Source organism: Rattus norvegicus, chromosome 8 (assembly GCF_021556685.1).
Source record: "Rattus norvegicus strain SHRSP/BbbUtx chromosome 8, alternate assembly SHRSP_T2T, whole genome shotgun sequence".
In the NCBI taxonomy this organism is placed as follows: Eukaryota; Metazoa; Chordata; class Mammalia; order Rodentia; family Muridae; genus Rattus; species Rattus norvegicus.
This window is the reverse complement of record NC_141541.1, coordinates 53,875,826-53,898,521: the sequence shown is the minus strand read 5'-3', so window position 1 is coordinate 53,898,521 and position 22,696 is coordinate 53,875,826. Positions and strand designations below refer to the sequence as shown.

The 22,696-nt window shown below is 43.7% G+C and overlaps 1 protein-coding gene across 36 annotated transcripts in view; it reads left to right on the top strand.

Annotated features, from left to right (window-relative positions):
- Window positions 1-22,696, top strand: part of Rnf214 (ring finger protein 214) — a 40,804-nt gene that overhangs the window by 9,790 nt on the left and 8,318 nt on the right. For 18 of the 36 annotated variants that reach the window (XM_087562719.1, XM_087562729.1, XM_087562712.1 and 15 more), the window contains 10 exon segments: window positions 883-1,023; window positions 5,084-5,223; window positions 16,955-17,051; window positions 17,245-17,333; window positions 18,818-18,908; window positions 19,113-19,211; window positions 20,104-20,480; window positions 20,606-20,738; window positions 21,548-21,652; window positions 21,921-22,016. In XM_087562719.1, the coding sequence (XP_087418845.1) occupies window positions 883-1,023; window positions 5,084-5,223; window positions 16,955-17,051; window positions 17,245-17,333; window positions 18,818-18,908; window positions 19,113-19,211; window positions 20,104-20,480; window positions 20,606-20,738; window positions 21,548-21,652; window positions 21,921-22,016 (1,368 nt within the window). 36 annotated transcript variants of the gene reach the window in all.

Below are 22,696 nucleotides of genomic sequence, written 5' to 3'. Positions count from 1 at the left end.
TCATCCCAGCACTTACATGCAGTGCCTCATAGCTGCTGTAATCTCACTTCCAGGGGATCCAGCATCTCTAGCCTTCTTGGGGTCAGTGATTAAAGGAATGTACTGCTCTTCCAGAGAACCTGAGGGCAGTTCCCAGCACCCAGATTGGACAGCTCACAACTGTCTATAACTCCAGCTCTAGAGGATGTCCTGTTGAGTGGGTATCCAGCTCTGTCCTTTCTCTTTCTCACTGTCTTTTTCCCATTAGATATCAAAATGCCCCTTTTCTCTTTTTCTCAAAAGCAAAGATTGGCAAGCACTTTCTAGTAAAGGGTCATGCAGGACATATGCTATGTTCTGTGGATCCTACAGACTTTATTAGAACCATTCCATTCTGCTGTTGCGGTGGGAAGCAACCTATAGTGTGCATCAGAGGCTAGATTGGTTTCCATCTCTGCTTTCTGGTATGGTAGCCACCAGTAACAGGTGGCATTTGAGTCCTTGAAATGTGGCTAGGCTCCTGAAGGCCTGGTGTTTCTGTTTTATCCTATTTGATTAACTTAAAGTTACATAGCCACATGGAGCTAGTAGCTATTGTATTGGACAGTGTAGCCACATCTTTGATATGGATTAGGGGTACAGTTTAGTTAATAGCATACTTGCCCATCATGCAGGAAGCCCTGGGTTCAATCCCTAGTACAGCATAAACTAGGTATGGTGGTATACAGCTGTAATTACCATGCATGGGTGATGCAGGTGGGAGGATCAGAAGTTCAAGACTATCTTTGGCAACATAATACGATGGAGGCTACTAAGCTATATAAACCTTTTCCAAAAACAATCAAAAACTGCTAATGTTTCTTACGATAAAGTTGGGAATGAAACTTTTGTTGTTCTCAATAGGACAAAATGATGACAGAGAGAACTCTGCTGAAGGAACGTTACCAAGAAGTCCTGGACAAGCAGAGACAGGTGGAGAGTCAGCTCCAAGTGCAATTGAAGCAGCTTCAGCAAAGGAGGGAAGAAGAGATGAAGAATCACCAGGTAGTCTGCAGACACCGACACTGGGCCGGAGCTCGGGTAGAGCGCTTGCCTAGCATGCTCAGCAACCCGGGTTCAATTCCCAGAACCGCGAAAGAGAAAGGAAGGAAGGAAAAGAATTGTAACTCAGATAGGTACTGTGTATCCTCTCTAACATGAAGAGTGTACATTTAAAATTACTTATATATGGCCGTAAGAGTTGGCACATGTTTCCACTCACAGCACTCTGAAGGCAAAGGGAGACGGAGACCTGTGAGTCTGAGCCCAGCCTAGTCAAAGCAGCAAGCTCCAGTCCTTGTGGCATCGCTAGGTCTATGTAGTGAGACTGTATCGCATGAAAGAAAAATAGTCCATCCCTCAGGAAAAAGTGTATGTGTGTATGTGTTTAGACGTGGCACACACACACACACACATTGCTAATGAGTAAAATAACCATCTCTGATCAAACTTTAAATAGTTTTTTTAAAAACAAAGAAAATTGGGGCTGGAGAGATAGCTCAGTGGTTAAGAGCACTGACTACTCTTCCAGAGGTCCTGAGTTCAATTCCCAGCAACCACATGGTGGCTCACAACCATCTGTAATGGGATCTGATGCCCTCTTCTGGTGTGTCTGAAGACAGTTATAGTGTACTCACATACGTACAATAAGTAAATCTTTAAAAATAAAAAAGACCTTAAGTGGCACATTTCTATAATCCAGTGCTCTGATGCAGAGACAGGGAGATCAGGAGTTCAAGGTTATCTTCAGCTACATCATGAATATGAGGCCAGCCTGGGCTACAGGTTGTCTCGGCCACCTTTACATTAGATTGGAAAAGTAGTTTCAAGAAAGTTTTAGTCAGAGCTGGAGAGAAGGCTCAGTGGTTAAGAGCACCGACTGGTTGTCCAGAGGTATTGAGTTCAATTCCCAGTAACTACATGGTGGCTCATAGCAATCTGTAATGGGATCTGGCATATCTGAAGACAGCTACAGTGTACTTGCATACATAAAATAAATAAATAAATCTTAAAAAAAGTTTTAGTCAACCTGATGAACTTTTAACAGAATGGTTAAGTATCCTGGAAATATCCATATGATTTAGTTATGTCTATAGTTATTGACATAACGTAATTATGCTGAATGAAAAAAACAAGATGCAAGATGACTATTAAATGGCCTCTCTAGAAATGGAAAAATGGGCCATGAATATAGCACGAATAATACTTAGAAGTAGTAGCACCACACAGATAACAGTGAACAAAATATGAAAACGTAACTCAAATCCTTTAGCACGGAGATTACCTTTATGCACAGAGAAAAGGGATACTTGTCACAGGTGGTGAACTTTGTATTGTGCAGTCTTATGAATTTACTCATACATGTATTTATTCCTGTTGTTAAATAGTAAGACAGCAAATGTCTTAGGGTTACTGTCACTGTGATGAAACACCTTGACCAAAAGCAAGTTGGGGAGGAAAGGGTTTATTCAATTTACACTTTCAATAAATCTTTTTTTTTCCTTATTTATTTATTATATATAAGTACACTATATATAAGTACACTGTAGCTGTCTTCAGATACACCAGAACAGGGCATCGGATCTCTTTACAGATGGTTGTGAGCCATCATGTGGTTGCTGGGAATTGAACTTAGGACCTCTGGAAGAGCAGTCAGTGCTCTTAACCGCTGAGCCATCTCTCCAGCCCCCAACTTACACTTTCGTATTGCTGTTTGTTCACTCATCATGGGAAGAAGTCAGAACAGGAACTCAAACAGGGCAGGAACCTGGAGGCAGGAACTGCTTACTTTCTTGCCCCACATGGCTTGCTCAGCCTGTTCTTTTCCTCTTCTTCCTCCTCCCCCCCCTTCTTTCTTTCTTTCTTTTTTTTTTTTTTTTTTTTTTTTTTTTCTTTTTGACAGAGCTTCTCTGTATAGTCCTGGCTATCCTGGAACACACACTATAGACTAGGTTGGCCTCGAACTCACAGAGATCCTCCTGCCTCTGCCTCCTGAATGTTGTGATTGAAGGATATGCCACCACCACTAGGTGATCAGCTTACTTTCTTGCAGCACTTAGAATCACCAGCCCAGGGATGGATGGCACCACTCCCGGGGGCCAGGGCCTTCCCCATTAATCACTAATTACGAATCTGCTTTCCAGGCCTGCCTACAATCTGATGACATTAGCTTGTGTCAAACTGACATCAAACTCTTCAGCACAGCAAACAGAACATTCTACTACAATAACAACAGAACTGTAATAGAACAAGAACATTTTGTTGGGTGTAGCAAACTCTAGCCTGAAGCAAGAACTCCCTTCTCAGTGTCCTTGACTGGTGTTTGTCCAGGTCTTACTGGAGCACAGTAATAGGGAGCATAGTGCCGCACAAGCCACGACAGTTTTCAGTCCCATTGTGTGTGTGTCCATGTGTATACATAACAAGTATGCGTGCAGACATGTGCACATGTGTGTGGACATCAGCAATCAACTTGAGGTATTATTCCTTAGGCACCGTTCACTTTGTGATTTGAGACAGAACCTCTCATTTGGATCCAGAGCTGGACTGGCTTTCCAGCAAGCTCGAGGGATCCCTTGGTTCTGCCTTTCTAGAGCCCGGAGTACAAGGGCATGCCATCACACCCAGTTAGTTTATGGGGTTTCTTTCTTCCCTCCTTCCTTCCTTTCCTCCTCTTCCTCCTCCTCCTCCTCCTCCCCTTCCTCCTTCTCTTCCTTCCCTTCCTCCTCCTCTTCCTCCTCCTTCTTCTTCCTCTTCTTCTTCTCTCTCTCTCTCTTTTTAAAAAAATATTTTATGTATATGAGTACACTAAAGCTGTCTTCAGACACACCAGAAGAATTCATTAGATTTCATTATAGATGGTTGTGAGCCACCATGTGGTTGCTGGGAATTGAACTCAGGACCTCAGGAAGAGCAGTCAGTGTTCTTAACCACTGAGCCATCCCTCCAACCCTGAAACTGATTCTTTTAGTTTTGTTTGATTCCAGTAAGTCAGCATATGGATGTATAATCACTGAAATAAACTTTCAGGCTGGGACTAGTGGCTCAACCACATCTGCTGCTAGGATTCTGAGAGAGGCTGAGTGCAGCAAATTTGAGGCCAGCCTGCCATGCTTACATAGGGATCACAAAGTTAATCTAGGATATATAGTAAAGCCATGTTCAAAATACCAAAACCACCGAGCGTGGAAGTGCATATCTGTTAGTGCAATTTTAAAAGTAATATAATATACCACCAAAATAATGAGACAGAGTCTATAAGATTTATTTAATCGGGCTTTATGGCCCAATAGCTGAGCAGTATTAATCCATTTTAATCTTTTAAACTAATCTGGCTGCTTCCCAATCAAAATTCCTGAGATACTTGCGTTCTAATATTGATCTGGCGCTCTCTGCTTCAAGTGTGTTCTCATGGTGGCTCCTGTCCGAATCTTCTTTCCTATCTCTCCCCCTCCCCTGGCTGGGATCGGAAGACCAGCCCCATTCTCTTCTCTGCTCAGCTATTGGCTGATCAGCTTTTATTGACAAATCAGAGAATAAATGGGGAGCAATGTTTACACAACATTCAGACAAAAATTAGAATAAGCATTGCAGTGCCATGTCTGGATTGCAAGCAGATATGCGGGCAAAGAAATCAGCATTGGATAATAAAGGATAACCTTTACACAGTGCACAGTAACACTATACCCACACATATCTGTAATCCAAGTAAGTAGACCTAGATGTAAGGGATCAGGGTTCAAGACCAGCTTTGTCTACATATTTAGTTTAAGCCCAGCCTAGGTTATGTAAGACCCTATCTCAAAACCAAACCAAACCACAAAACCTGTCTGTCTGGCTGGGTATGTAGCTCAGTAATGGAATGCTTGCTTAATGTGTACCAGGCTCTTGTTCAGAACCCTAGCAATGCTCGCGCGCGCGCACACACACAGACACACACACACACACACACACACACACACACACACACACACACACTTACAGATTGAAACAAAGAAAAACCCAAAACACTTGAAAGCTAACCTTTCTTTCTTTCTTTGTATGACTGTAATTATGTGGGATTTAGGAGATACTAAAGGCCATTCAGGATGTGACCATAAAGCGAGAAGAAACCAAGAAGAAGATAGAGAAAGAAAAGAAGGAGTTCTTGCAGAAGGAGCAGGACCTGAAAGCTGAAATTGAGAAGCTCTGTGAGAAGGGCAGAAGGTAAATGCTTCTGCTACACGTATGATCCTGTGTGCATGTATGTCTGTGTGGGAGGGCCAGCTCCATTGCTTGTATGTGAGAAAGAAACACACGTCAGAATTCCCAGTAACTTAGTATTCTTAGTACCCTACCTGACACAAAAGAAAGAAGCTCAGAGAGTTGATACTGTTCTGAAATGATAAGTAATGGCTGAGGATTGGATCAGTGGTTCCATCCTGGGCTCGGGCCCCAGCACCTCTGCCCCTCAAAAAAGAAGTCACATTGTTAACTAGCTGGGTTTCAAGTATGTTAATAATTTTTATTTATATTTTATAAGCTCTGTGTGTGTGCCTGTCTGTGTGTCTCTGTGTTCTGGGATTACTGCACAGCACCATTGCATGCCGAGTTGTAGGCATCTTGGGGATCCAAAATAAGCTTGTTATGCTCACATGGCAAATATTTCGCTATGAACCTCTCCACAGCTCCAGGACCAAGATTTCTGTTATTCTAAAACCTCGTTCACTTGCTTTATATCCTGAGGGGCATTTTTTTCTCCGTAAACTGAGGTCATGGGAATGTTTTGAATGGTTATGCTGTTTGTGAAAGAATTATCTAGTGATCATGTCCTCTTCTTAATACTGTAATGAGCAAAATGGACCTTGAATTTGGCTGCATTCTCGTTTTCCAAGTTGTTTGAAATCAGGTGCTTGAAAACTCAACTGTGCATTCTGTGATAGTCGTTTAACATTCTTTTTATTTATTGAGAAGGACTTGGGTGTTGTAAATATGTATAATGCTAGGTAAAAAGTAAGTAGCAAGCTCATCACCGATTCATCCCCAAAGTGAGATGCTAACCGTGCACCTCCACGTGCAGAGAAGCATTAGGGAGAGGGTCTGGAAGGCGGACAGTTCCATTGAGAATCTGGTAAGTTGTTAGGACGTGGGTCACACTGATCATTCTCAGTTTTGCAGTCTTCCCAGCAGAGCATTGTCCTTTGCGTTAATAGTGATCAGAGCAGCTGGCAGCCTGCCCATGCAACGCTGACTCTGCCACAGTCTTCACAGCTGATTTGGAGACAGGGAGCACGTGAGATCTTAAAGATCTATAGCTTTGGTCTATAATTTTGTCTAGACCCTGTGACAGATTTCCTTTTGCTGTGTACTCTCTACTCTTTTTTTTAATATTTAAAGATTATATCTATGCATGAATGTATGTATGTATGTATGTATGTATGTATGTATGTATGTATGTCTGTCTGTCTTCAGAAGGGTATTGGATCCCATACAGATGGTTGTGAGCTACCGTATGGTTGCTGGGAATTGAACTCAGGACCCTGGAAGAGCAGTCAGTGCTCTTAACTACTGAGCCATCTCTCCAGTCCCTACTCTCCACTCTTTTTTTTTTTTTTTTTTTCTTTTCTTTTTTTCTGGAGCTGGGGACTGAACCCAGGGCCTTGCGCTCACTAGGCAAGCGCTCTACCGCTGAGCTAAATCACCAACCCTACTCTCCACTCTTTATGCACCTCTAATTACCTCCTCTTCTCTCTGAATAGCTACAAGCAATCATTAATCTTTACTGAAGATTCAGTTTGTTTGTTTATGGTAGGCCATCCATATGTAGCCAAGGCTAACTTGGAACTTACTATCTTTCTGTCCTTACCATTTACTTGGATTACAGTCTTGTTAAATTGGCCTCAAGTTCACTGTGCAGTAGAGACTGACCTTAAGTACTTGGACTTCTGCTTCTCCTAGGTCCTTGGTTACAAGCACGCTCCATCACTTCTTGCCCAGGTTTTGTTTTAATCTTTGTGCATGCATGTATGTGAGTGTAGATCTCAGAAGACAATGTCAGGTGTGTGTACACTGCTGTGCCCAGCTTTTATATGGGTTCTGGGCATTTGAACGCAGATTGTCAGGCTTATGTGGAAAGTGTTTGCCAGTTTCCCTAGGCTGGTTGTGGCTGATTGTGTCCACAGCCTTTTTCTTGCTTGAGTTCTCTGGAGTGAACTTTTTTCATTTCATAGTCCTGGTTTGCCTCAAGCTTTTTTTTTCCAGAGCTGGGGACCGAACCCAGGGCCTTGCGCTTGCTAGGCAAGCGCTCTACCACTGAGCCAAATCCCCAACCCTTGCCTCAAGCTTTTATTGAGTGTTTTCCTTAAGGATTCTTGTCCATGTTGTAGGGAGGGGAATGTCTTGATATAAAGTAAAAGTGGCAAAAATTATAAAATTGGTGACTTTATATGGTCTGAAATTTCAAAGAAGAAGTTGAAGAGATGGCCATAGATTTAGGGAGGAATCAGCTGGCAACAAGTGGGAAAACCTTTGCAAGCGGCAGCCCCAGACCAGGGGTACAATGAGGAGGTGTGTGTTACAGTGGCGGAATGAAGCTGATGAAGGCCATCGTCACCTTTGGGGTTTTCTGTAGAGAGAAAGGTTTTCAGGGAGGAGGGCTGCCAGCCGGTGTGATTTCATCTTAGATAGATCACTTGGGTGGTTGGACATGGGCTCAGGGAGACTTGATGACCAGGCAAGAGCTGCACTGCCTGGCTAACTGGAATCATAGTAGCTGGAGAAACACGGTTTCAGAGGGGTGGGGAAAGCCATGCTTTCATGTTAAAAGTTTGCCACGAGGAGCTGGAGGGATACTTTATACCATATACCAAGTGGTTAAAAACATGTGTTGCTCTCATAGAGGACCAGGTTTATTTCCCAGCACCACATGGTGGCTCACAACCATCCGTAATCTGATACCCTCTTTTGACCTCAGTGTTTGTACACCCATATGATGCACATACTTTCATGCAGGTAAAGCACTTATACACGTTACATAAAATAAGTAAGTCTTTTTTTTTTTTTTCCTTTTTTTCCGGAGCTGGGGACCGAACCCAGGGCCTTGAGCTTGCTAGGCAAGTGCTCTACCACTGAGCTAAATCCCCAACCCCAATAAGTAAGTCTTAAAAAGACTTTTTAAGTTCTCCATGATAAAAATACTGCTGGAGTGTGTGTGTGTGTGTGTGTGTGTGTGTGTGTGTGTGTGTGTGTGTGTGTGTGTGAGAGAGAGAGAGAGAGAGAGAGAGAGAGAGAGACACAGACAGACAGACAGACAGACAGCCACATGTGTACAGTGTGTAATGTGTACGTGCATGCACAGGAAGAGTTAGTTTCAGGTGTTCCTTCCATTGTTCCCTCACCATACTATCTTCAATTTTTTTATGTGTACGTGTGTATGTCTGTCTACCATGTGTGTGCCTGGTGTCCAAGGAGACCAACAAAGGGTATACAATTCTAGGACTATAGTTACAGATGTCATGTAGGTCCTTGGGTGTGAGGGATCAAACTCAAATCCTCTGGAAGAGCAGCTAGTGCTCCTAACTGTTGAGCCATCCTTCCAGCCTCTTCTACCTTTTATTTATGTTGTTTGTTTATTGAAACAATGTCTTACAGACTATCCAGTTTGAGTCAGCCTGGATTAACGACAAGCTTCATTTTAATTGGAGGTCTGGTCCATTTATAGTCAACGTAGCTGATATCGTTTTACTTAAAAGTGTTCTTCTAAAGAACTGTACAAGTGAAAACTAGCTGAATATTGTTTAGAATTCTATTTTACTTTGACCTTTCTGTGCCAAAGTATCCATTTTTCTAATTCATTGGCAACATGTCATGAAGTAAAACTAAGGGTCATTGCTCATGCTGTGTCAGAAAGACAGTTTTCTTGGATAAAGTTGGCAAGGTTTTATGTGCTGCTTTTCCCTAGTGTAGGCCAATTGTAGGGCTCTCCTCAGCTTTTCATCCTTTGCTTAGCCATCTGATACTGTCTAACATTTGGAAACATCATCTCATAGAATGCCCCTAGTTTTTTAGTTCTTCAAACCAGAGCTTGAAACCCAATCACCGGTAGCCCAGCACAGGCAGAGGGAAGTGTCAGATGTCCTCACCCAGGTCAGGAACAGTACTGTGAATCCCTGTGCCGGTGCACAGTAAGGAGAGGAAGCTGAGCTGGTGGCATGGCACGGCGGGCTGAGTGTTCATGTCTTTCTCTGGGTCACACCAGACTGTCTCAAAAAACCAATGCAAGAGCAAAGCAAAACCCAAACCAAGCCGAGTATATTGTGAAAGGTAGAGAATGAGGGCACAGCCATGTACTTTAAGTGGGTGAGGCTGATGGAGATGAGAGGCTAGGAGAGATGCTCAGACACTTAGGGTCAGGACTTTCTGTATTCTTTTTCTTCTTGACACAATCTTCTATAGCCCAGGCTAGCCTTGAACTCAATATGTAGCTGAGACTGGCATTCCAGGCACGTGTTACTATGCCCTGGGCCTTTATATATTAATAATTAACAAGGACTCTAGATAGATAACATTTGTTTGTTCCTATTTTATCTATCAATATTCACTGAGCCAGAAATTAAGGCAAAAATATATTTATGTGATTTATTTTAAAATAACATAATATTTATATGTTAACATAAATACTGTTTCTTCATGAAAATTGCTTTGCAGTTTAAGTTGCTTTATTTAGAAAAATAACATTGTTTAGATACATCTCTTTAGTTTAAAAAAAAAAACTTAGGTTTTTGTAAATTTAATTCATTACAAGTGTTTTTGTTGAAGTCTGGAGAAAGTTGTAGTACATGGGTGAGCTACAAGACCAAGAGGTATTTTATTTTATTTTATTTTATTTTATTTTTTTTTCGGAGCTGGGGACCGAACCCAGGGCCTTGCGGTTGCTAGGCAAGCGCTCTACCTCTGAGCCAAATCCCCAACCCCCCAAGAGGTATTTTAATGGCTGCTACATATGACTGTACATGTTCTTTAATGTGCTAAAGCTTGAATTTGATAATTATGAATTGCTCTATCCAGTGTTAAAATCTGTTAGGGTGGGGGATGGTTGAAATGTGGTGAAGTATGTGTGTATGAAGTATGACGTATACCACTGGGCTGTATTCCCAGCCTAGTTTTGTTACTTTGAGACAAGATCTTTCTGTTGACAAGCCTGGCTTTAAACTTACTCTGTAGTCCAGGCAAAGTTGAGCCTCCAGAGTAGCTGCAGTTATAGCCTTGTACCACAAGGCCTGCTCTTTGAAACAGTCTCACTTTGAATCCCTGCTGACTTGGAGCTTTCTGTGTAGACCAGGCTGACCTCAAACCATGGCATTCCTTCTGCTTCTGCCTCCAGAGTGCTAGGGTATAGGCATGGACCACAGTACCTTAACGCTGGAATGGATTTCTTAGTTAAGGATTAACTTATTTTTGGGTTAATAAATTAAATTCCCAGATCAATAGGGAGAAAAACCAGTTTATTTGTACATGCAATGTACAAATATACAGGAGAGAACTACTAGGACCAGTAACTTAAAGGATTAGAATTTGAGGTTCAGTGTTATCTTCTTAGGCAAAGGTAAGAGGAAAGAAAGATAGTTTTAGGAAAAAAAATGTGTGTGTTTGTGTAGTGTGTGTGTGTGTAGTGTGTGTGTGTGTGTGTGTGTGTGTGTGAGAGAGAGAGAGAGAGAGAGAGAGAGAGAGAGAGAGAGAGAGAGAGAGAGGAGAGACAAAGAGACCGAGATACCGCAGATGTCATCTGCAGGAACACCATCTACCTCCTATAAGAGAGGGTCTCTTTGGTTTGGCCTGGAGTTCACCATTTAGGCTAGACTGGAAATCTATTGCCTTCCCTACCCAGTGCTAGGAGTACAAGTTTCTATTCCAACCGTGGCTGTCCTGAACTTGCTTTATAGACCAGGCTGCTTCCCTAGTGCTAGGATTAAAGGTGTACACCATGATCAGCATTTTTATGTGGGTTCTGCTGATTAATGTCAGGACTTTGAGCTTTCTCGGAGGAAGGGTACTTACTTTCTAGCTGAGTCATCCCCCATTCTAGACATGACTCCCTAGAGAGGGGTGAAGACAAGCTCTTAGAGAGTGGTTCGTGGAAATAAAAAGGAGCCTTCAGTAGATGAGAATGTCTTTGGGCCAGGGAGGTGATTTAGTCTGTAAATGCAAGAATACATGAGGACCTGAGTTGAGACTGTCAGCAACTACTCAATGCCAGGGATGGCAGCACATATCTGTAACCCTAGCACTGGGGGATAGGGTCAGTGAGACAAGAAGATCCCTGAAGCTCACTGGCCAGCCAGTCTAACAGAGTTGATAAGCTCTAGGTCCATGAGAGACCCTGTCTGAAAAACGTAAGCTAGAAGCCTGGGAAGCTAGCTCAGTGTTTCCTGTGCAAACACAGGACCTGAGTTTGTATCCCCAGCACTCATGTGAAAACCCTGCCTTGGCCTTTAATATCTGTAACACCGCCTTCAGCCCCCCACACTGGGGGAGCAGAGAGAGGGGCAGATCCCTGGAGTTTGCCAGCTAGCTGGCCTAACTAGTGTTTGAGCTGTAGGTTCAGTGGAGAGATCCTGTTTCAAAAAATGATATAGAGAGAGGTAGAGGAAGGCACCTGCCCTCTCCCTCTGGCTTCCACATGTACTGGATGGGCCATTAACTCTCCTAAAGAAGAGGCTCGTGGAGCTGGAGACATGGCTCAGAGGTTAAGAGCACTGACTGTTCTTCCAGAGGGTCCTGAGTTCAATTCCCAGCAACCACATGGTGGCTCACAACCATCTGTAATGGGATGCAGTGCCCTCTTCTGGTGTGTCTGAAGATAGCTACAGTGTACTCACATTAAATAAATTAAATACATTAAAAAAAAAAAAAAAGAAGAAGAGGCTTGTTACCCTCCTTGTGGGAGGAGATCCACCGTGAGCAGCTTATGAAGCTCTGCTCTCTACGGGTTGCTGCTTTAGCTCTCGTAAGGGAAATTTCAAGAGCTTCCCCACCACCTTATAGCTATGAAATCTCAATGGCTCTTAAAATTATCTTTGTATTATTGAATGGGACCATAGTTGATTTGAGAACACACTACATAATTTGTTAAATATTGCCCCAACCTTGTGTAGATCTTCAGAGCGTTGATAGAGTTTTTATACAAAAATTTAAAATCTCAGGCTGGAATGATAGTTCAGCAGTTAAGACTACTTGCTGCTCTACAGGGACCCAGGTTCAATTCCTAGCTTCTACATAGAGTTGTTCTTGACTGCTTGTAGCTCCATCTCCCAGGCCTCCATGGACATCTTCAGACATGTGACATATACATTCACATAGATAGAGCTTAAAGAACTAACAGACCCTTCACCAAAAAAGAAAATGGCTAAAATCAGAAGAATACTAAAGCATATATCCTATTAGTCACAAAAGTGAGGGTACCGGCACGTGTTATGTGTTCTCAGGAAAACTCCAGTGTCAGCTCATCAAAGAATGGAAGTGAAAAGGTAAATAAATACCCTTTTAGCTGTCTGCTCTGTCTTGTCCATCTGACCCCTTTATTTCTTATTTATTTTTGGATTTTCGAGGCACAGTTTCTCTTTGAGCCCTGGCTGTCCTTGAATGGATGTTTTAACATCCAAATGATAATGTCCTGTTCTGTAGACCAGACTGGCCTCAAACTGGAGAACTGCCTGCCTCTGTCTCCCAGTGCTGGGATTACCGGTGTGCCCTACCACCACCTGGCTTGCATGCTTGTTTCTTTCTCCCCCTTCTCCTTTCCCCTCCCTTTCTCCCTCCCTTTCCCCCGTTCTTTGTTTCTTTTCTTTCAAGCTGACAAACTTAAGTTTCAGGCTCTGTGGAGTGGCCTTTAATGTATTTGGGGACCCTGCCAACCCTTTGAAAAGTGCAGCCCCACCTCTGTGCTCATTGCCTACTTCCATTCTACTGGGATTCTGGGCCCTTGTCCCTTGCCCACATAGTTCTTGTTCCTTTGCTCACCAAGAAAACTACTAGAAAAGCGTCTGGGTTATAGCTATACGTTTTTAAATGTCTAGCACATCGAGGCTACTCTTAAAGATGTTGAATCAATGAGGAATCATCCCAGTAATGTTTTTCTATATCTAATCATTCTGTGTATGGTTGCCTTCTTTTGAGAAACTGGTTTCAAGCCCAGCTTGGTAGTTTTAGCCTATATTCTTGGTACTTAGGAGGTAGAGGCCAGATGATCTGGACTTCAAGGTCAGCTTCCAATACAAAATGAATTTGAGACAAGCCAGAACTACACGAGATCTGTGTCAAGCACCCACACACACCAAAAAGAAAGGGAAAGATTTTATAAAAAGTTGTCTTAAGATTTATTTATTTTATGCATATGGGTATAACATAGCTGTCTTCAGACACACCAGAAGAGGGCATTACATTCCACTACAGATGGTTGTAAGCCACCATGTGGTTGCTGGGATTTGAACTCAGGACCTCTGGAAGAGCAGTCAGTGCTCTTAACCTCTGAGCCATCTCTCCAGCCCCAAAAGTTGTCTTAAGATCAGGAAATATACCTTTGATTTAGCTCTCCTCTGGTCTTAGTTCCACTTTGCTTCCCTGCCCTTATCTAGAGTGTATGGTAATTCTGCAGAGAGTTCTTAGGTTGAGGACTCAGAGATCCTATTGTTAGCTGTACCTCTAATAGTCAGAGGTATTTCATGGGGCACTTGACATTTGCTCCTTTATTCCAAGGAAGTATTCTTACAGCCACTTATCAGAGGGAAAACAATGTTTAGTTTTGTTTTCGAGTCAGTCTCATTATGTAGCCCTGGCTATATAGACTAAGCTGACCGCAAATTCACAGAGATCTCCTATGTCTGCCTTTCAAGTACTGGGATTAAAGGTATGTGCTATTGTGCCTAGCTGATATGTTGATATATTTGTATTTTAGTTTCTCTGAGGAAAGTTGTTTTAACATCCAAATGATAATTGGCATTTATAAAGCTCTTACTATTAGTTAGTGACCATCTTAGGCATTTTACTTATGCTAACTAATTTAGTCTACACAGTGATGAAAGTTGATTCCTGTGTTCTCCCCACTTCATACTCTATGGAATCAAGGCAGAGAAAAACTCACTGGCCAAGTAGTGCAGAGTAGTGAGGCTGGGAGTGGAGCTCCACTGACCTCAGTTCCAGAGCCTGTGGCTTGCCTGGCTTACCTCCTCTCATGTCTACTGCATCACTTTTGCCATTAACTTGTGTTAGTCACACAGAGATGCTTGTTATGGCGTTATTTACAATTGTAAAATTGAAGATAACAAGAGGGGTTGGGGATTTAGCACTGATTGCTCTTCCAGAGGACCAACATGGCTACTCACAACAACAACAACAACAACAGCAGCAACAACAACCAGTCCGTTACTCCAGTCCCAGATAATCCAGCACCCTCTTCTGGCCTCTAAAGATACTTAATGCACATGTTACATAGGCATACATATAGGCAAAACACTCGTACATACATGTATGCACACACCCACAGAAAAGATTATAGTTCCCGGGGTTGGGGATTTAGCTCAGTGGTAGAGCGCTTACCTAGGAAGCGCAAGGCCCTGGGTTCGGTCCCCAGCTCCGAAAAAAAAAAAAAAAAAAAAAAAAGATTATAGTTCCCATAGTCATCCAGATTTAAAAAACGTAACAAGGAAAATCTTAAGTTGGTAATGGTAGACCTGCGCAGTGGACAGCAGTTTCTGTCTTTTTGTAAAAAACATTTTTAGATTTAATATTGTTTATGTGTATGAGTATTTTGCTTACATGTATATCTGTGTACCACAAGCGTACTTGGTACTCATGGAGGTCAGAAGAGGGCATCAGATCCTCTAGAACTAGACTTGTGGATGATTGTGAACCACCGTGTGGGTGTTGGGACCTGAACCTGGGTCCTCTGCAAGAGCATCCAGTGCTTTCAACTACTGAGTCGTCTCAACCACAAGTTTTGTTTTGTTTGGTTGTGTGTGTGTGTGTGTGTGTGTGTGTGTGTGTGTGTGTGTGTGTGTGTGCGTGTGTATGCTTATTACATATCTTATATATTATATACACATACACACACATATAGGGGGCTCTTTTTAGTGTTTAAACATCTTAGTGTCTGTGTGCGTGTGTTTATGCCACTGCAAGGATGTGGAGGTCAGAGAATTTACAGTCTTGGCTCTTGCCTTCCTTGTTTGAGACAGGGCCTCTTTGTTGTTTTTGCCAGCTAGCCTGTAAGCTTCAGGTGCTCCTTCCCATCCCTCTGTAAGAGTGATGTGATTACAGATGCACACTACTGCCTGCTGCCCTGACTTTACCTAAATTCTGGCATTTTAATTTTCATGCTTAGATGGCAAGTGCTTTACCTCCTGAGCCATCTCCCTGGCCTCCCCAGCCCTTGTTTTGCCTTTTGAGACAAGGTCTTACATTGTAGCTCAGGCTAGCCATAGAACACAGTAGTCCAAACTAGTGCCAAGCTCACGGAAACCCTCCTACCTCAACTTCTCCAGTATTGGGGTTATAGATGTGACCCACCCATTCCTGACTGTAATAGTTGACCTTTTTATATGTAGTATGCTTATGAGAAGTTGAGCTTAAAATTCAAACTTAACTAAAAGATAAGATTTTGGGGGCTGGAGAGATGGCTCAGTAGTTAAGAGCACTTGCTATTCTCAAAGAATACGGGTTCTGTTTCCAGCACCACCAGGGTACCTAACAGTGGTTTGTAACTGCGATTCCAGCGAGTCTGATACCCTCTTCTGGCCTTCCTGGACACTATAAGAATGTAGTGCTCAGACATTCATGCATCTCTCTTAGTATGTAACTCTTCCCAAACTATGTTCTTTTACCTTTTTAAAATGTGTTGAAGAAAACGTAAAACATGTTCATCCCATTATTTCCGTGCTTTTAGCTCTCAGTTCATATGAGAAAATCATCCTGGTCTATTCCACAATGGCTTCTGTAGTCCTGAGCAAGAGAGCCAGCTGTCCCAGTTTAACACAGAAAGACCCATCTCCTAGGAGATATTTCAGTGCCAGGCAAGCCAGAACAGGTCACCTTGATCCTGAAAGTGACTGTCACCAACCCTGGGGGTAGTTGTTGGGGTAGGAAGCGTTTTAAAATGGAAGAAATGTCAAAATGAGAAGTGCTAGGTATGATGAAAGTAATTTTCTTTTTCCAAATAGAATCTCACTCTGTAGCCCAAGCTGGCCTAAAACATAGTCATGTAACCTAGATGGTCCTTAAATTTGTGACAATCCTCTTGTCTTAAAGCACACAATACTGGAATTATTACCAAAATCCTTAACCACCTGCCACACCCAGTTCACATTTTCCTTTGGAAGGATTTTCTGTAGTTGCAGCAGTTACGGAAATGCAGAGGTCGGTGAGCTGGCTAGTGATGAGTGCCATGTTGATTGTATGTTAGAGGTGAGCACTAACCGACCCAGCGTTTGCATCTGTGTTCTTCACTGTCCACATGGAAAGACACACTGAGAGGTAAAAGGAACACCATAAAGGTTTTGAGTCCTTTGAAAACATGGAACATTGTGCCTCATAAGGGACTTTGTTTCTTTGAAACAGAGTCTCACATTGTAATCTAGGCTGGTCTAAAACTCAAAGCAATCCACCTGCCTTAACCTTCCAGACTAGGATTATAGGCATGAGCTAGTATGTCCAGCTAGGTTTGGGCTCGAAGAGATATCCTTTCCTGCACTAGGTAACTATTTGAGCATGTGGGAAAGTGTTAGAGCTGTTAGAATTGAGACCGTTCTACACATCATTTGTCTCTCTCTCTCTCTCTGGAGTGAGGCCTGGGAGCGAGGCCTCACAGCAGTCTTTCAGCACATCCTGGTGTTTGCCTCTTACCTTGCTGTTGCTCAGTAAGCCTCATTTCCTTTCTTAACTTTGTTCCTGGCTTCTCACTGTACAGAGAAGTGTGGGAAATGGAACTGGATAGACTCAAGAACCAAGATGGTGAAATCAATCGGAATATTATGGAAGAGACAGAGCGGGCCTGGAAGGCAGAGGTAAGAAGAAACAATGTCTTCAGAGCCTGCATTCTATGCTCCTAGGTGCTGTACAGTTTTGGTAGTAGAGCATTAGAAGCCTGGAGACACTTGTTCTAACTACACTAGTTTGTGATTGTAAAACTAACAAGTTCTCCCTCTCTCCCCCACTCCAACACCCCTCCCCTCTCTCTGGGGTGTGTATGTTCCTTAGATCCTGTCACTAGAAAGCCGGAAGGAATTGCTGGTGTTGAAACTGGAAGAAGCAGAAAAAGAAGCAGAACTTCATCTGACTTACCTCAAGTAAGTGTCTCCCTCTAAGGCCCAGGTCAGCAGGCATGGCTTGCATCTGTCCTCACCAGACTCTTAGGGCCTTATCTGTGTATACCTGTAACTGCTCAAGGATTTCTCTCCTGTGTTCTTCCTACACCTGTTTGCTGTTTCCTCTTCTTATAGCTTTATGCTTTTCATTGATGACTTTCTGTGTGAGTAGATACTATCTGCTCAACCATCCAAGTATATACAAGGCTTTGGAGCTTTGTTCCTTCCATGGCCATTTCTCCTCTGCCCCAGGGTTTGGAGGATCCATGTAGCATTTTCAGGCAGGCAAGAAAGAACCCTCTTGGGTTGGGGATTTGGCTCAGTGGCAGAGCGCTTGCCTAGGAAGCGCAAGGCCCTGTGTTCGGTCCCCAGCTCCGAAAAAAAGAACCAAAAAAGAAAGAACCCTCTTTGTGGGATGATGTCATGAACCAGGCATGGGGTATCTTTCCTATAATCCCAGTACTTGGGAGTCTGAGGCAGGAGGATTGAAAGTTCCAGGCCGAGATGGTCTCAGTGGTATCAGTGTCTCAGACAGAAAGGTGGTATCATATATGTGAAGCAGATGACTTAGAATCTTGGGTTCCCTAGCATTTGCTCCAACCTCTTTTTTCAAGGACCATTACCCAACAACTGTGTATCAGCATAGACCTGGGATTTAGGGCAAAAACCCAGGCCCTGGCCGCCCTGCCAGGCTGTGCTCACTCACTCATCCCAGTCCACCAGTTAAGAGATGAGTGACGGGAGAATAATAAGGAGACTCAGACATGCCATACCTGCCTCTGGAATCCCAGCGTGGGCTTTAGGTTCCGCTGCTTATATCGGGACTGTTTACTCACAGGTATGTGTGTGTGTTTGGTGTCATCACGAGAGGGGATTAGTCTGGTCCCTACAAGATGACCACTTCTACCTAGGGTGCAGGCTAGCTAACCCTTACGGATGATTGCCCTCATGGCAGGGGGGGGCGGGCCTCTTTCCTTCGACCCTGGTGACTGCCACTTTAGAAGAGTTGCTTCTGGACCATCATCATCATCAGGAGAGGGTATTATATATTAGATGCTTGCTGATAAGTGACACCAGTGAGCTAAGTGACATGCCTATGCAGAGGCAAGCACACTGGGACACAAAGGAGACACAAAATGAAGGCAGAAATGCTGAGCTGTCATCTTTTAGTTACCGTAAGAGACCAACTATAGCAGCAATGCTTTTTGGCCCAAACTATTTCTAAACCTATATTTTCCATAAATCAAGAATTGATTGTCAGTCAGGTGGTGGTAGCAGTGAACAGCTTTAATCCCAGCATTGGGGAGGCATAGCTCTGTGAATTCAAGGCTAGCCTGGTCTACAAAGCAAGTTCCAGGACAGTTAAGTCTACACAGAGAGATCCTGTTTCGAAAAACAAACAGAAAAAGGATTATTTGATTGTTGTTTTGTTTTCTGAATTCTATGAATTCTTTGTCTTTTGAAAGGTCAACTCCTCCAACACTAGAGACAGTTCGTTCCAAGCAAGAGTGGGAGACAAGACTGAATGGAGTTCGGATAATGAAAAAGAATGTTCGGGTAAGTGTAGTTAACAGTGGTGATTCACTAAGCCCCAGTTCATGCTTAACCTCTCCTAATAGCAGGTCGGTAGGTAGCCTTTTGCACTGCTGCACAGAGCTGCTCCACTCTCTTGTGTTCCTCAGAGTGGCAGCAGTATACTTTCTTCCGAGGTCCACTCAGCCTAGCGGTAGAAGACAGTCTTTTCTCTTCCTTTTGTCCCAGGACCAGTTTAATAGTCACATCCAGCTAGTGAGGAATGGAGCCAAGCTGAGCAGCCTTCCTCAGATCCCTACCCCAACTTTGCCTCCACCACCCTCAGAGGTAAGAGTGCTGGCTCCGAGGAGTCCCTCCTGTGTGTGTTGTTGGCCGAATCACTGTTGTCTGCTTGTTCTTTTCATGAAGACATTGGGACCATCCGTATTTAGTGCCAGAGTGGAAAAGTTGCTCATTGATTTTTGCAGTTTTCTCTCTTTAAAAAACATTGTTTTGTTGTTGTTTTTGTTTTGATTTGCTGTGTAGTTTTGGCTGTCCTGGAACTGTGTAGACCAGGCTGGCCTTGAACTTACAGAGATTTGCTTGCCTTTGCTCCCTGAATGCTGAGATTAAAGGCTACACCACCACCACCACCCAGCTCTTAAAATTTTTTTTGTATGTGTCTGTGTATAATGTATGTGTGAGTGCATGCTTGTATATCTGTGCACACATGTTGTGTGTGTGTATGTATGTATATGTTCGTGTATGTTCCCCTACATTTTGGCCAGAGATCAACTTTGGGTTACTTTCTACCTTTTAGGGTTTGTTTGTTTGCTTGTTTGAGACAGGGTCTTACTCAGTATGAGTAACTCATTATATAGACCAGGCTGGCCTCAGATTCACAGAGATCCCTCTGCCTCTGCTTTCTGAGTGCTGGAATTAAAGATATGCATTACCACACCTAGCCTGTCTACCTTACCTTTTGAGGCAGTCTCCAGAGCTCAGGGATTGGCTAAACTGGCTAGCCACTGTAGGGATCTGCTTGTCTCTGCCCCTATAGCTGTTTGCGTTACAGATATATGCCCCACTGTAGACTTTTATGTAGATGTTGGGATGTGAACTCAAGCCCTTATGCTTGCAAGGCAGGTACTTTACCAACTGATCCATCTCCTTATCCTTCGCTCCAATTCCTAATCTTTTCTCCCCATCTCTTTTGTCCTCTACCTCTTCCCGTTTGCAGGCAGATTTCATGCTTCAAGTATTTCAGCCCAGTCCCTCTCTGACCCCTCGGATGCCCTTCTCTATTGGGCAGGTCACTATGCCTATGGTTATGCCCAGTGCGGATCCTCGCTCTTTGTCTTTTCCAATCTTGAACCCTGCCCTTTCCCAGTCCAACCAACCTTCCCCACCTCTTCCTGGCTCACATGGGAGAAATAGCCCTGGCTTGGGTTCCCTGGTCAGCCCTCATGGTCCACACATGCCTCCTGCTGCCTCCATCCCGCCTCCCCCAGGCTTGGGCGGTATTAAAGCTTCTACTGAAACTCCCCGGCCCCAACCAGTGGACAAACTGGAGAAGATCCTGGAGAAGCTGCTGACTCGGTTCCCACAGTGCAATAAGTAAGTGCCATTCAGGATCAGTCCAGGTATCTATCAGAGCAGTGCTTCTGGTCTGAGATAAGGAGGCTATGGTGAATGTTCCCATGAAAACTAGTGTTCTTTCCCTCAACATTGTTTTTTCTCAGGGCCCAGATGACCAACATTCTTCAGCAAATCAAGACAGCACGTACCACCATGGCGGGCCTGACCATGGAGGAACTAATCCAACTGGTAGCTGCACGACTGGCAGAGCATGAACGGGTGGCATCAAGCACTCAGGTAAGAGGAGCCTCAGGGAGAGAACTTAGGCCTGCCAAGAGGTTGAGAAAGAAGCCAACCAGAAGAACTGGAAGTGAGGCGATCAGAGCAAAGAGTATCTGCTCTGTTTTTTCATCATTAAAAGTGAATTTATTTCTTTTTGTGCTTTCTTTTTTTTTTATTAAATGTATTTTTTCATGTGTGTGTGTGTGTGTGTGTGTGTGTGTGTGTGTGTGTGTGTGTGTATGGTGTGTGTCTGTGTGAGTGAGTGTGTGTGTGTGTCTGTCTGTGTGAGTATGTGTGTGTGTGTGGTGTGTGTGAGTGAATGTGTGCATGTGTGTGTCTGTGAGTGAGTGTGTGTGTCTGTGTGAGTGAGTGTGTGTGTGAGTGTGTGTGGTGTGTGTGTGTCTGTGTGAGTGAGTGTGTGTGAGTGTGTGTGGTGTGTATGTCTGTGTGAGTGAGTGTGTGTGTGAGTGTGTGTGATGTGTGTGTGTCTGTGTGAGTAAGTGTGTGTGTGTGAGTGTGTGTGTGGTGTGTGAGTGTGTGTGTGTCTGTGAGTGTGTGTGTGTGTCTGTGTGAGTGAGTGTGTGTGTGTGTGTGTCTGTGTGTGGTCAAAGTTGGTGGACAACTTCTGGGAGTCCATTTTCTTCTACCTTGTGAGTTCTAGGAATTGAACTCAGGTCATCAGGCTTACGTGCAAGCACCTTTACCCACTGAGCCATCCTGCTGGCCCCAGGTTTTTTTTTTGTTTTTGTTTTTGTTTTTTTTTTTGATACATGCTCTATTGCTCAGACTCTCTTCCCTCACTTTGAAATTATTTCTACCCACAGCCACTTGGTCGGATCCGGGCTTTGTACCCTGCTCCTCTGGCCCAAATCAGTACCCCAATGTTCTTGCCTTCTGCCCAAGTTTCATACCCTGGAAGGTCTTCACATGTAAGACTCTTTTCTTTTAACACTGGGATGTGGAGAAGCACAGGGTGAGGAGGGAGTGGGTTACAGGTAAGACTGCTAGAGGAAACCATTATCTCCACAGCAGGGTTGTTTGCAGCCCGACAGGGGACATGCTGCAAGTACTTTAGGCAAGAATCAGGGCTTGCATTTCTTTTGCTGAAGAAGAAACCGATGGAGGATGGAGTCGTGGGCATAGCAGGCAAGGTGACCCGGAAGTTGACTAGTTGTGACCAGCCTTCTTGTCCTACAGGCTCCGCCCACTTGTAAGCTGTGTCTGATGTGTCAGAAACTTGTCCAGCCCAGTGAGCTGCATCCGATGGCCTGCACCCACGCGCTGCACAAGGAGGTAGGTATTGTATATCATTTTGGGCTCTGCTCTGACAGCTGAGATAATTTTTCTTGAATATTTTACTAGGTTGATCCTCATCACTGGTATTTAGTCATAAAGTTTCAGTCACCTGTGGCCTCACCATCAGCAGAGCCCAGAGTCTGCAGCTCATAGGTTTCCACCCCATTCTCTACAGGTGACTCCTCAGAAGCTTCCCCTTAAACACTGACAGCTTATTTTCTTGGATCTGCCTGCTTGAGCTGGGAGGAGTGATAGGGCCTGAATAGGAGATTAGTAAGGGCACTACCGGAATAGTCTGAAGGCCTGCTGTCTTCACAGACTCACAGTAGCCCCTGCAGCAGCAGGTGACTCCTTCTTAACCATTTTATTTCGTTCATTTTATTTTTCCAAGTAGAAACTGGGTTAACAATTAAATTCTTTCAACTCCTTATGTAGGTAAGACTCACCTTGAACTTTTTTAACCTTGAACTTCTGATCCTCTTGCCCCACCTCCCATGTGCTAAGTTTATAGGTGTGTGTCGCCACACCTGGATTATGTGGTGCTGTGGATCCAGCTGCACACTAGGCAAGCACTCAGAGCTACATCTCTAGCCCGACATTTACATTCTTGATAAGAAAAGCCCTGAGGGCACACACTCATACATTGAGTAAATATTTTTCTAAAATAAAGACACCTG